This window comes from Chelonia mydas, chromosome 6 (genome assembly GCF_015237465.2).
Source record: "Chelonia mydas isolate rCheMyd1 chromosome 6, rCheMyd1.pri.v2, whole genome shotgun sequence".
Lineage (NCBI taxonomy): Eukaryota > Metazoa > Chordata > Testudines > Cheloniidae > Chelonia > Chelonia mydas.
The window spans coordinates 22,644,869-22,660,408 of NC_051246.2; the positions used below are offsets into that span (position 1 = coordinate 22,644,869).

Here is a 15,540-nt window from a genome sequence, read left to right on the forward strand (position 1 = left end):
GTGCTGATTAGGCCTCAACTGGAGTATTGTGTCTAGTTCAGGGTGCCACATTTCAGGAAAGATGTGGACAAATTGGAGGAGGTCCACAGAAGAGCAACAAAAATGATTAAAGGGCTAGAAAACATGACCTATAAGGGAAAATTGAAAAAACTGAGTTTGTTTAGTCTGGAGAAGAGAAGACTGAGAGGGGACTTGATAACAGTTTTCAAGTACATAAAAGGTTGTTACAAGGAGGAGGGAGAAAAAATGTTCTTCTTAACCTATGAGGATTGGACAAGAAGCAAAGGGCTTAAATTGCAGCAAGGGAGGATTAGGTTGGACATTAGGAAAATCTTCCTGTCAGGGTAGTTAAGCACTGGAATAAATTGCTCAGGGAAGTTGTGGAATCTCCACCACTGGAGATCTTTAAGAGCAGGTTAAACACACACCTGTCAAGGATGGTCTAGAGATAATACTTAGTCCTGCCGTGAGTGCAGGGAACTGTAGTAGATGACCTCTTGAGGTCCCTTCCAGTCCTCTACTTCTATGATTGTATGTGATGAACTTTAAGCTTAATTAGGGCCCAAATGTGGTTTTTATGGCTGAGACTGAGTTTTTAATCCCAGGGACTTTTATAACGATATTATGTTCACCAAAATGTCATGTACAACATTGATTTTAAAAAGTGTAATTACTGTGAAATAAATAGAGTAAACTAGCGGTAGCAGGCTTAAGAGTTTCTCTGACTGTCTTTGTACAACTATCACAGTTTTGTGGTTTGTAGTTTGTAATATATAAGCCAAATGGTGACATGCCAAATTTGACAGTATAATCTTATTGTTCTTTGTATACAAATTAAGATCCTGATTCTGCAAATCCATAAGTACTACTCCCAGTGAGTAAATTTAAACAAGCACATGCGTTTTTGTAGGATCAGGACTTACGGTGATGGCTGCCTGGAAAACCTCTAGTATAAAATACATACTAAAAAAGATAATACACTAAATACACACACACACTATATATATATATATACACACACATAAACTTGCCTGGGAACCATCATCTTTGGCTCTTTTAATAACGTTCTGACGTCCATCCACCCAATAAATCAGTTTATCTAAGGGATCATAATCAATGGCCTTGACATTTCTTAGACCATGCACAGGAAGGATGATATCTGGACTTTGCTGGTCATCTGGTATCATCCGACTGATTGCAGACTTCTGGCTAAACAGCAAGAAGCTGGTGGGTGCTGAAACAAGTCCAACAAAATGCATAAGAAAAGAAAATGCAACATAACCCCCAAGTACACTGGTCGCAATCATTAGCCATATAAAAAAATATTTAAAGGAAAAATTCTACAGGACTGAAGAGAAAAATCTAGAAGTGTGAAAAACAATTACAAAGAAAGGAAAACTACTCACAAGTTGAAAAGGAGGACTTGTGGCACCTTAGAGGTTAACAAATTTATTTAAGCATAAGCTTTCATGAGCTACAGCTCACTTCATCGGATGAATATCACAAGTTGATATTCTTGCTATTAAATCTTAAGTCCCATTTTTGCTCAAAATTTCATCATTTTGGAGGATAAGCCCAACACTATCTTATTGAGATATTATTTCCCTTCACTATCATGGAATACTCAAAATTACACAGCAGGCAACATGTGAATGGCATGATAATGCAGTCAGGCTAATAACAGTGAAGTTAGGAATCACACTAGAGCAGGGGTCTCCAAACTTTATGAGACGAGGGCCATATTAGATTTTTGAAGGGGCTTCACGGGCTGAAGCGACTGTGAAAGAAATTAAATATATACAAACAAACGCAAAATATATGCAAAATCGTTAAAAAAACAACACTACTCTACCGTGTCAGCGTTGCATTAAATTCTAAATCAGGTATAAAAGTTAATCGATGCAGGTACTGTAAGTTGGCTCCCCTTTTTGGGTCTGCTCTGCCCCGTGCCTGCTCCCTTCTTCCTGTGCCTGCTAGGCGTGCCTGCTCCGCTGAAGAAAATGACAAAGGATTGAAAGTTTGGCTGTACTTTGGTAAGAGAAGCTCCAGGTTCCCATTGTTGGTTGGGACTGTTTGGTTCTATTAGGGCTGTAGTTAAAATTTAACCATTATGAAATTGTTAATTTCCATCTTCTTTACTCCATTTATTGGAGATGTAATGAAGCATCTGGCTTGTATTTTTACTCTAAGGCAGGGGTCTGTGCCTGCTTGGCTGCAGCAATGACTCTCCCCTCAATTGGCTCCCCTTTTGGGGGGACACTGGCTCCCAGAGGCACTCACCCCTCCCCACAGCTCAGCTGTGCCGCGGCCCGTGTGAGCTGCTGCCGGCTGCCCCTCCCCCTGCCTGCTTGGCATGCCTACTCAGCTGTTCGCTTCTCCCCTGTTGGAGGGCTGGACAAATGGAAGCCCTGGGCCGGATCCCGCTCACAGGCCCTAGTTTGGAGACCCCTGCCCTAGACTCTTAAATGCAGGTACTTCACCACATCATCCCTGGCTTGTTAAAGGTGACAAGACACTCCCTTATTGCTTCTTTATGATTCTGTACTTTTGGTGGGGCGGGGGGAGTTGACAGCTCATTTGTTTTTTACCCAAGCATATTTTCTTTTCCTGCTTGGTTTTTCATTAGAAACCTCGGACTTGGCTGAAAGAGCTACATGGACCACTGGATACCTAGCAGGGTCATGACATCACACACACAGAGGAAGTGAAACCTGATTAATTGGGACGGGATGGGATTATTACCCAGAGGATTTAAAACCCTAATGTTTTTGCTAACACTTGTTTAACTAAAACACTTGGGAGAAAAGATGCGTTTATTTAGACTGTCACTCACACCCACCCGTCCATTCCATTAAAGGCTGGGAAAGCTTCTAGTACACATCAGAGTCACGCCAGAAACACATCCAGCAAAACAAGAAAGACTTGACAGTGCTGCTATTTCTAAGGCTTTAAAAAACCAATCAACCTTTCAGCTCTTCATTATGCACCATAGAAAGGGCACAGACCGTTTTTTCCCTGTTTGCAGGTCATCTTTAAAATCAATACCCTTGATATGTATGTATATGAATCCTTCCCTTTCTATAGTAAAAGGCACCACAAGCAGCAATGAGCTGTAAATGCTTAAGAATATCGTAAGAAATAAAAGGACATACAGCTGCAGTTCCTGCTGTTGGGATCCAAGGTATAGTGAGAGGCACAGCCACATCTATACCCATTTGGTATGGCAAGGCACAATTGTCCACACTGCCCATTGTTTTGCATGCAGTCATTCAAGCCATCCTGGCGCGAAGAGTGAAAGACCAGTATGTCCATCACAAAATCCAGATGTCCTTGAATTAGTGTCCGGTTCTTCCCATTGGTCTTGTCTGCTCTTTCTATACTGTGTAGGTTCCAGTCTGTCCAGTAGATGTAATCACTGTATTGTGTTAGTCCAAATGGATGAGGCAGATCATCTGCTATTATTTCCCTTTCTTGACCTGAAAAAGTAACTTCATTCTGTTAGCACTAATCATAAGCAGTAACCGAAACTCAGTTGCAAAAAATGTGACAAAAGTGTTATTTAATTCTGTGTGAATAAAATGTAATTTTTTAACTCCTTTTATTTTTAAAATTTGCTAAGGGTCAGTATCATGGAACTTGGGGTTCATAATTGCACAATATCTTCCTCTGAAAAGGTAGCCACTAAGATCCAAATTCTGATACCCTTACTCCTATTAAGTAATATTTTACTTCAGAGGTAGTACCATTGGAACTATTGTCATTTTAAGAAATATTACTTCGTGTCGGAGGTTTAACACCCCAAACTGGATCCTGAGAATGGGCTTTTAGAACACCCTAATCCCAGATAAATACTTGATCTGGATAAAAAATAAACTTAAAACACATATGAAACAAGTACCGTGAGCAACGTGCTCCAAAGTGCCGTACAAATAATCTGTGGGATTCAGGGATAAAGCTGATCCAGAGGAATTCTGAAGTTGGATTTAAATTGTAAAAAACCCACAATTGCGATTTAAGAAGATGCAGATATTCAAAATGATTTCCTGCATTAATCTGGAAGGAATCCTAACACTCCCACAAATGACACTGCTTAATTACTAAAGTTCATAATCTAAGGTTTTATCACTTTCTGGAGCGCCAGGTACTGGCCAAGGTAGACTAGATTAACCATTATGGAAAACCCCATAGTACTGTAGTCAATGAAGCGAAGACAGTTTACACCAGCTGAGGATGTACTACTAAATGTCTTCATGGTTTAAAATCATCTTTTTGATTAGTGTGTGGGGAGTTTAAACCACCTCACCCACACATACACTCCTAAGATCTTTTGAATGCCCTGCTTTTTTTCATGAGTTGGCCTAGGCTCGCGGAGGAAAGAAAAGCTTAAAAATGGGAGTAAAAAGCCATCTTACTATAAAAAAAAAAGTTTTTTAAAATTTATTTCCCCATGGCAGAGAGTTACTGATGAACAAACTTCATTTGATCGAGTTGAGTTGAAATTTATGTTGTTTTTCACTAGTTCCAGGTTAAGTAAACAAAAGCCCAAGAAGGGGGTGTTTTTACATGCTGTGTAGTGTCTGAGAGCAGGCTGAGGACACCCCCTGCTCACAAATTTAAGACTGCTTTAGCCACTGCTGCTGTGCACTGGGGAGACATACTTCATCCCACACTGTCCACCCAGATTCTTTTCTGGAATCCTCAGTGTGCATCACTGGATACTGCACGCAATGTTTTATCACTTTATTTTCATCCAGTTACACTTCCCCTACCCAATGAGTTTGCTAAAATTCCACCTAGAGTTCTTGCTAACCTCCTTACATGTCATTAACTATGTGTCATTGTCAGCTTCAGCAGTTCACTCTCTACTTCCTCCTCCAAAGTGATCAATGTATTAACTGGCCCTAGTCCCAGTGTTAGCACCAGTTTAATTTACTAGAGCTGATTTAATCTCATTCCAGTGTGAGAAGCAGCCATTGAGTATTGAATTTCCCCTCAGTACCACAAAAAGTTTTTAATCCATTCCAGAAATCTGCCTCTTGCCCTCTGGCAATTTAGTTTCCTTATCAATCTGATGAGGGATCCTATCGAAAGCTTTTGATAAAAAAATTTACTTTGGCTGAAGAAATAACCCTAATAAAAATTTCAAGTAGTGACATACATTTAGTAAGGCATTTCTCATATACTTTTCACAGTGATGAACGTAAGACTTGCAATCACTGAAAGCCAGTGAAAAATATGTGGATTCTGAAAGCCTTTCAGAATCATACAGCTATTTTATGATGCTCCAGAGGTTTTCTTCTCTCCCTCCTTCTCCCCGAGCCCCCAGTAGCTCATTTACTTACATCCTCTATAACAGCAGCTCAAGCACTCACTGCCAGCTGACAATGACAATGCTATATCACGGCCAGGGTACAGCTCATCATGTACGTAAACCAGGGTTGATACTGATCCTAATGATCTAGAAGTGGTTTCTAGTTTTTCTTTTCCATGTGTTTTCACCTGTGTCCATACAGGATTATTGAAGTAAATGCAGCTATGTTAAATTCAACATGTTTAGCTCAAGCAGGGGTGCTGGAACAATTTTTATAGTGGGGGTGCTGTGAGCCATTGAACCACACTGTAAGCCTTGTACATGACGGAAACCCCTTCAAGTCAGGGGGTGTTGCAGCATTCCCCACAGCTCTATCTTCAGCACCCATGAGCTCAGGAGTGGATATTTGGGGTTCTGCAGCTCAGTACATTGTGAAAAAAAAGAGGCAGTAGAAAGTCACAAAGTACTGCTGCTAGTTACATGGTTTCCTAAAACACATTTCTTCAAGATGTGCCAGGCGCTCTTGTGTCCTTGTTGTCCAAGCCCATGACATGTCTTACAACTTTTATTACTTAAATAAGCAGCGGCTTGAGCGAGATCTAAGCACAGAAAAAGCATCTAAAACTTTCTTGAAGAAAAATAGATTTCTCATGTCCCCAAAACGCCAAACTACCAAAATAAAGCTTTACAAGTTTCATTCCAAAGTGTAGCTTTTCATGGAAAATTAAACAAGACCTGAAAATAAGAGCTTAATATGGAATTTCCTGGTTCATCAACAATAATGTCACAGCAGTGACTCTAAAGTCGTTAACATAAATGCCGTGATAGATTTACCTTTTGCCACATACTTTTAATACAGAAATTCTAGAGGTATTAATTTATATTTAACCAAGACAGCATGGTCTATGTAAACGAACATGGGACAGGGAACTCAGAAACTCCTGGATTTTAATTCGAACTGCCGTCAAAGTGTTGTGTAGCATTGGGCAGTTCATTTAACCTCTCCAGGTCTCAGTCTCCTTATCTAAAACATGGAGATAATTCTGTCTACCTCATCTGGCTTTCTGAGTAATTGTTAACCTTTATAAGGCACTTTAGATGTAAAGATCTATACAAAGTGCTAAATACAGTATTAGCAGTTCCCTCCTTTTGTCAGTTAGCCAGCTTGTCAATGTTAATGTAAAGATTTAATAAGCCTTAACTGCAGAAAAGCTTTTGAAGTTCTAATAAATTCTCATAGGAAAATACATGTAAATGTTGGGAGGTTAATTCTATAGAATGTTTAGCTAACTGTACAGCATCATTACAACAACCAAGAATGCAGGTCGTAAAGGTGTATTTTAGTTTGAATTCTGAACTAGCAGTGCCAGTCTGTGGCTGGAATCTGCCTTGGATGGGGACAAGGTTGTGGAATTATGCAACAGAATTAGGTGTGCAGACTCTCAGATTAGGGGCCAATTAAACTGGACCAAAGGCAAAAAGATTCAGTTGCCCTAATCTGGAGAAATAAAGAGATTGAGACTCTGTCTCTTTGCTCTGGTAGAAGACATGGGTAATTTAATACCCGCAACAGAAGAAAGAGATTAAAATCATCTCTCTGGTATAGGATTTTAGTCAGAAAAATAGAAAGTTTGTTGTTTTACTTTCCCTGCATTTATAATTTTTAAAGTGCAGTTTCTTTGTTACCCTATGGGAAATGTTTTAGAAAGACTGGTTCATTTTTTATCAATTTATTATTACTTTAAAGGTTTACCTCACAATTTTGTTAATCTTGCAAATAAAGTGTATGCATGTTTAATTTCATCATCATGTGTATTTTACTTTACTACTCTCCAAAATATTAATTAGCACACGCTAGAATGGTGGTAAGAAATTTAAGTCTAATTCAACCACTTCTAAAATGCATTAAATAGCTTGGAGAAAAAAAATCCATGCGTTAACCCTTAGCTGTAAGCCTGTCATGCAAGAAGAATAAAGGTTAGTTTGGAGGCAACAAACTCCAGTTTTTAATTAAACCTTCTAAAAGAACAAACTACCAAACTCCCTTACAGGGTGCTCACAGTTCTGTACAAAACACCATGATGTGTGTTTCTTTGAATAGAACAGCAGATTACCTAGCATGTTTGATGACTCAATCATACTTGTGTCTAGGTCAGTCCAATATAATCTTTGGTCTGCATAGTCAATAGTTAAATCATTGGCACGTCCCACTTTATCAACCAAAGTGATGCTGTTTGTCCCATCCATATATGCCCGAACGATCCTTGGTTTACCTCCCCACTCTGTCCAGTACATATACCTGCAATCAAAAACAGAAGAAAAATAGGCACCAGTTTATGATATGGATTCAAATCCAGCTTTGGTACCAAGGGCCCTGAGACTTTAGCTGCTATGCTAACTGGTATGCTATCAATCAATAAAATTAAATACATAAATATTTATTTTATTGAGTTCAAGTTAAGCATGTGTGCTTTGATGGATAGGGCCACAGTGCTTAGCACAGGACTGTGCAAGATCAAGCCCAGTACTTCTTAAGTCTGCTACTATCCCTACCATTGCATGCCTCCTTATGACTAATTGCTTAATTCTTTCAGGTGAGAGAGAAAATGAGGGCCCTGACCACCTGTGGTGCTGAAAGGCACTGTGGAATTTTCAGATCAGTAAGGGTATTAAGCTTGGTGTCCTAATCAGATTCAGGTGTTGCAACCTAACTAGATTCCTCAGCAGTTACAACTGAATAGAAGTAAATGCCACTTTACTTCTGGCCTTTGGTATGAATGTCTTTGACATTTGAATTCCACCCCATAAGTACTCAGATTTCAGTGGTCGATGAAGTGAACTCAACATGTTTTAAAACAGGGATGTGTCACACAATACATCCCCTGATTTTTCTAATTTACAGTTGACTCACACTTATTGCAAATTAGAATATCCCATGTAACTGTATGCAGCCAATTAGTTAAATTTTGCTTTTTGAAACAATAAAGACAGAAAAAGTTAATTGACAGGGATTTTAAATTTTGCTTTATAGCCCCTATCCATTTCCCAGAGGTACTATGGTGATTATAGCCATTAATGGCTATAAAGTTCTTTGAGATTCCCTGATGAAATGGTGCTAGAGAAATACAAAGTATGCTGTAAAAGTATGTGTTATTAATTATTGTTACGCTCAAACAATAAATAATGCTCCTTACCCTTTAGTAGGATCAAGGGCCAAAGACCTGGGGTTATCCAAATCCTTCCACACAAGAACCTGTCTGTACTGTCCATCCAGGCGCGCTACTTCAATTCGATTGGTTCCAGTATCTGCCCAGTAAAGGTTCTTTCCCATCCAGTCTACTGCCATTCCCTCAGGATAGTCTAACCCAAACTCAATGACATGCTCAACAGAGCTCCCATTCATGAATGCCCGGCTTATGGTCTGGAAAACAATCGTGTGAAAAATATTACTGTACCTTATGGACACACATCAAATTAGGGAATCAAAATTCTCTGAGGGTTACTGTTCAACAAAAATTCAAATGTAAATCCCCAAGCATTAAATGTTGAAAGTATTTGCAATTCATATTTATATAATCTATACTGATAATGGAAACATATTAATTCACAAGATAAAGAAGGCCTGAATTTTCAGAAATGATGAGTGATTTTGGGTGCCCCCTTTGAGATGCATAAAGGGAGGTGATTTTCAGAAAGTGCTGAGCATGCACCCTCTCTGTATCAGGTCCCTTCAAAAGGTCTCAAGGTAAGCACCTGGATATTGATCCTCCCACCACGCATACCTGTTCACTTTTAAAATTTTGGCCCTAATTTTTTTCTCTGTTTATTCTTTGCAATGTTTTCAACCTATATAGGAAAGTATCTTCATTTGGAGAAAGGGGAATTAGCTGATTGGTTTTCTTGTATTAGTCAAAGCTTGTCTCAGCATTAATGAGGAGTGTGAGTTTGCTGGTTCTACCTAAATTTCAGTTACATACACTTAACAGAGCTGGCCATGCAGCAAGGAATATGTACATAGCACACAAGAAACCAGTGAGAACAATGTGCATGTAAAACAGCCACCACACAGTATCTAGTGATATCGTCTGGAGCCAGAATACAATTTTTGCTCTCCATCTTGGGACTAAATCCATTCTGAGTAGCCACTTTACACAGCTGACATCTACTTCACTATCCAATTTCATGACAACTTGAAAAAACTAATGAATTAACAAACTGGGAGATAGGAGAACTCAAGGGAATGATTTTCATTTCAAGGTGAGAGAGTAGGTGCACACGCTAGTGAGAGGATGAAGGAAAGATGTTGCCTTCTAGTGGTTGACCTACAAATAGGATAGCAGTAGAATGTTCTACTAACAGCTAAGGGAGCTCAAGTTCCATTTCCCAAGGTTCATTGTGATTTATTTAGTAATTGTGTGTGTGGTCTGGAGCACATGAATTTATTACACTGGCACAGTTCCTCGTGGAAAGGTGTCCACATCACAAAACCCACTAGCATTGAACAGACACCTGAGTTAGTCTCAATAGGGAGGCTGTGGAAACTGAACTAGCCCCACGATCCCTGCCCTGTTACGGCTGAAGCACTCTGGCAGAAGAGCTTCCATAGTTTGTGGTGTACCTGTTAAGAAGCTAAACAGAGGAGTTCATTTTCCAGTGATATCAATCTGACATTTTCCACCACTGCTAAATTCATGTAAAAGAAAATTAAACAACAGTGATGGATGATACAACACTTTCCTTTGCCTACACCGGGATATAAATGAGAAATGTCACATATCAAATTTCAAACTGCTGCCAAAACACACTGATGATATATATTTTAGAATGAAAACTTTGCAAGCTCCCTCACTGAAACGCAGCAAGTGGGAGCCACAGCTAAGGATAAGAGACCCAAGGTTTACTTGCCAAATTTTAATACTTTTACTAGATTGGATTCCAAATCAAAATGGGAGGGGGGGGAAGGGGGAATAGGAGGTTAGCAAGTTTAGTAGCGTGCCAACCTAGGCATTCAAATTACCATGATATGTGGCGTGCAGAAAGCATGTCTGAAACAGATTAATTTATGGATTCAATGCATGTGGCACCCAAGATTTAGACATCCAATATAATATGTGCTATATTATATAACAAACAGATCTTTGTTAGATTAAAGGCACTATACTGTGGCTTCATATTCAGGGAATTCAAATGTTAATAATACCTTTAAGCTAATATCAGTCCAATAGATTCTATTATCAGACACATCAAAATCCAGAGCAGATGCCTCTTTGACACCAGTAAGAGGAATAGCTACATCATTATTGTTGGTTTCAAGGGAAATCCTATGAATTGCTGCTCTGCTGGTGAAAACAAGGAAGGCTTCAGGAATGATGCAGGTCTTCATGTCGCTCAGCAACTCCAGTCCTATGGGACAAGCACATCTGGTCTCCAGAGGTGTGAAGAAACACAGATGGCTGCAGCCTCCATTATTCTCAGCACAAGGATTGGTTCCTGAAAAGGAGAGATTGGTCCATTAAAGATAAAACTGTCTGGGATGGAATGACAGGCAATGCATTTACAGACTTATGAGATAACGTATTGCTGTGAATGTCAACAGGGGGTCCAAAAATCAACTCAAATCTTTTCCTCTCAACCCAAGGATTTAAAGGCTAGTATTAGTCTTCTTATAATACTGATAACTTCTCCAAATATTTTCTTCTGTTTTTCTCCACAGATTTCATTCCTGTACTAAAAAACAGACAGTTGTGTTTGTTTTATCTGTTTATTTTTGGCCAGGCAACGGATCTTCATCTCAGTTGAATTTTTAAATGTGCTTGAGTTCAATGACATGCACTGGTGAGAACAGAGCTCAGTTAACTGCAGCTCCTTTTCTCAGCTGTTAAATCCAATCAACTGCTGAGATTCATCATTAAGCATAATTCCAATAAGATCATGAAGTAAGTGATGGTCAAGGTCAGGTAAGTTGGTCAAGTAAACCAGAGTGCCTAGGAACAAATGCTGAGGGGTCGGCAGGAGGTGGGGTGGGGATGGAGATGGGAGTGGAGAACAAAATGAATGCCACTCTTCACCAGTTGCAAACAGAGATATAGCCATTTTAAAAACGTTGCTACTATGGTTAAGTCTCAAAAGTCAGTCCAGTCCAAGTTTAGTTTTCTTTTATAGGAGACAAAGATTCCAGACCTGACCCTCAGCTGGTGTACGTCAGCCTAGCTCCACGGAATTCAGTGAAGCTATGTTGATTCACACCAGCAGATGATCTGGCTCTCCATCATGTATAAATATTTTCTGTTACGGTTACTTGGTGTGGCTTCATTGCAGAACTTTGCACCCTTCCAGGTGCAATTTAAAAGTGAGTGACCTTGATAAATAAGCTAGTACGATGATTTTTTTTTAAAGATGTATGTAACCAAAGTAAATATTCAGGGGCAAACTAGAGTGATACTGTAAAATGACCACAAAAATATTTCTATAAATCTATTATCTTTATGCATACACTCATGGGCTTGGGTAGTTTAGCATGAAATTTAATTTGCAGTATCTGTCTGATACTGCAGCGTTATGGTATTTGCTGCATTAGGGAATTACCCATTTCACAGCATATCATGTTACAAAATGAGAGCGACATTATGGTACCCACCTGATTCACAGAAAGTCTGGAGATCCGTACACGAGAAGGCATGATACTGCTATATGCTGAGCATCCCCTGAAAGGTGCTCAGTACCCTTGACCACTACAGTAGTATCTGAAGGCCTCCTCACTCAGGTTAGAGCTCCACTGTGCCAGACAGCGTATACACGTGTGGAGTGAATGAGTTGCTGCCACTAAGAGCTAATGAAGTCAGTAAGAGTTCAGGCTGCTTGGCAACTCACAGGACATGCTCAGCACCTTGCAGGTTTCAAAGCCACCGCTCTAGGGCCTGAAACCAGTTCCAGTGCTCCTATTCCTACACGGAAGCTCTTCTAAGATGAACTGAGAGTGGGATCAGGGTAGAGATCCCAGCTGCTGTTAAATGTGGCATTGTTCCATTTCTTTTTTAGTGCCATGCCTGGGTCTAGATTTAAGTGCCTCTCTGACTTCAGGTGGCCTTGTTCTGACTGCAAGCCACAGAACAAGTTCCTTAGTTATTCTCCAGCTGAACCCAGTACAGAATATTGTCCTACCTTGGGGGACTCAGTCCGAAATTCATCAGATGTTTGTGCTGGAAAAACAGGGTGACATTGGGAAAAAAAGTATGTCCCCCAAAGGAAACAGGGTTTTAAATTCAGTGTGCTCCCAAAAGATCTCACAGTGAGCTTCAGCCCACAACTTTTTCTCTGCCTCCCTAAGCAAGAGAATCCCACAGGACCACTGGAGTCCTGGCTGGGCCTTTCCTCTGCCCTTTCTCAGCAATTGGCAGGTGGCTCACCCTCTCTTCTGGGGCTCAGAGGTCACAAGGACTAGTGTGTACATCCTGCTTTCCCAGTTCTCAGGGCGTATGAGATAAACTGCCTACTTGCAAGATTCCCACCTCTTGTTCTGCCTCACAGGTCTGCTGCACAGAGCAGCTTTGTGCCTTTCTAGTAGTATGTACAGATTACAGTGGATAAAGGCAGTTAACAGTGTGACAGACACTTGTACACAGTCTGTCACAGCCACGGATGGGAAGCAAGAGGGGACCCAGTGAAGAGATCCTACTGTGACCAGAGGGGACAGTAAGGGACATGTACAGGGGATGCCAAGCTGTATAGGGGTGCAGGTGTAAGAATTGGGGAAGACAGGAGCTTAGTGAGGGAAAACTGGTAGGGGCTTAGTGGTAGTACTTGATTTGGCTCTCCTCACCAGCTCTCCGCCCCCACCAGCAAGAGTATATGAGCGAGCAGACAATTCCTCCTCCGACAGGTATGGAAATTAAATCCCTGCTACAGATCACAACACGCGACAGAAGCTCTGCAAAGGATTTATGTTTACTGTCACTACGAGGTTAGGAAGACACAGCAGCAGGAACTACAGCATTTTGTGGAATTCTGCATACAAGCCACGGAAATCACGCACATCTTGTCATGTCACTCCTAGCTTCTGGCAGGATATGCCCTAGGTTGACCATTACAGAGAAAAAAGCATGGAAAAGATGTTTAACAGATGTCCGTCACTTCACTGAACTGCTGTAATAGGCTACAAAACTTTGCCTCCTCACTGACACAGGGGATTAATAGTTGCCTATTGTTTAAGAATAGTAGAGCAAGAAAACTGCTTCCATTTTGCTTATTGCATTAATCTGCAATTTCAGAAGGAATTACTGGGTGTATTTTCATACATGGTAGTTTTTTGATGGCAATCGTCACGAAAGCAGACTGTTCTCGTGATACTTTCACTGCGCTAGCTTAGCAAAAAAAGGTAGTTTCCCTTTAAACAGCATTAGAACATGATTATTCCTGTCAAAAGGGGTGAAGGTTATTGTTTAACAAAAGCAAAACCCTCTGGAAAGAATCTCAATTCCATTTCACGTTGCTCATACTTACCAAACACTTTGGTCACACTTGCTGCTTTGAGGCCCATTAGGTCTGGCAACTGATCTATGATGATATCCCTGCTTGCTCTTATTTTGTGAACTCTTTCAATGCTTCGTCTCTGCCAGTCTGTCCAGTAGATGTAGTCCCCCAGCAAAGTAAACCCAAATATATGAGGAAGTTTATCTTCTAGTAGAGTTTTTCTCATTGTTCCATCAACATTTATTACCTGTGGGGCAGATAAGAGGAGAGGAAAAACCACTACTTCTAATACAGCAGTTGTAGTTGAAACAAATCTGATCATACTTTGACTTGAAGTTGTTTTTGCCACTCCAGCAAGCCTGTCTAGAGACCACCTCCCTCTGGAAACAAAAAACTCATGCTCTGTATGAATGTATTTAGGAAATGGTGTAACACAAATGAAGTGCTAGCATCTCTAGACAAAGAAGGAACAACTCTTCTACCGCATAACATTTAAGGTGAGGAGGCAGCCATGCAGTCTACGTCTGCTATGTTACCTATACACAGAGCTTGTCAGAAAATGGATTTCCATTTTGCAAACACTTTTGTGATTTCAAAAAAATGAACAAAAATTCATCCCAAATTGGGAAGAAAAGCCAAAATTCCATTATTTTTCTTAACTCAAATTCTGAAAAAAATTCATTTTGGGTCAATTGGAACATTTTATTTAGATAAATTTGAACTGTTTCATTTTTATATATATATAAAGTTATATATATGTTATATAAAGTAAATTTAAAAAACAAAAGTAATTTCAAACTGAAAATTGAAACTTTCCATTCTGAAAGTATCCAAATGGGATGTTTCAACATTTTTGAATTTTTCCCCCATTTTTTTCTAAACAAAATCTCACAGAAATGTAAACAACTTGGTGAAAAATTCCAGTCTCACTGAAACGGCATTATTGGTCAGAAAATCATTGTGACAAATATTTTTTTGACAAATCCCAATTTAAAAATAAAAAGTAAATGGATTTAGTTCAAAGAGCAAATTTCAGATTGACAAGCCTGGAAGTAGTCATTTTCCATTTACCCTCCGAACTGACACAGTATAAGCAATGTAAATCCCATGAATGTCACTCCTGGTCTTAAGTAGCCACCCCCAGTGTAATTCATTCTTTATATCCATTCAGTGTGTATTCCATTATTTCATAGCTATGGAATCTTGCTTCAAAATGTAAGCTTTCACCGTGAAAATAATTGTTTCTAGCTCTTATGGCTGTGAAGATAATCTTTGAGATGTGAAATGAGTGTGAACCGATGAAGAACTGTCTTCCTAAAATGAGAGGTTGAAATCACAGAGGTGTGAGATGCCCCAGGCATCCAACAATGAACATTTAAGTGTCAACACTTAACTATTTCACTGCTGAGTGTTTTAGCGCAAACCTCCAGTTATGATTAACGTGTTTGTCCATATTTGCCAGATGCAATGGAAGACACTGGAGCCAGATGGGTGTTGTAAAGGGTTGTTGGGGAAATCAGGAGTTCTTGCGCGCACACACATACACACACACTCCCCACAGCCCAAACCTAAAGCCACATCCACCTGCTCCACAAAATGGAAAAACAGAGGAAAATTTCAACCATCTCCTGTGTGATCAAACTGCCTCCTATACCTTCCCAGGAATCAAAAGCGCTAGCTATCCCTTTGTATGCAGTTGTCAAAGCCTCCAGTTTCCACCTCCTCCCCAATGATTATTATAATGTAGCTATACATTTTGT

At 39.9% G+C, this 15,540-nt stretch overlaps 1 protein-coding gene across 2 annotated transcripts in view; it reads right to left on the reverse strand.

Moving 5' to 3' along the window:
- LRP5 (LDL receptor related protein 5) overlaps positions 1-15,540 on the reverse strand; it is a 247,483-nt gene that overhangs the window by 43,746 nt on the left and 188,197 nt on the right. For both annotated transcript variants that reach the window (XM_037899525.2, XM_037899524.2), the window contains exons 8-13: positions 13,811-14,027; positions 10,512-10,801; positions 8,506-8,732; positions 7,426-7,610; positions 3,153-3,476; positions 1,032-1,234 (exon numbers count right to left, since the gene is read on the reverse strand). In XM_037899525.2, the coding sequence (XP_037755453.1) occupies positions 1,032-1,234; positions 3,153-3,476; positions 7,426-7,610; positions 8,506-8,732; positions 10,512-10,801; positions 13,811-14,027 (1,446 nt within the window). The remainder of the gene's footprint in view (positions 1-1,031; positions 1,235-3,152; positions 3,477-7,425; positions 7,611-8,505; positions 8,733-10,511; positions 10,802-13,810; positions 14,028-15,540) is intronic.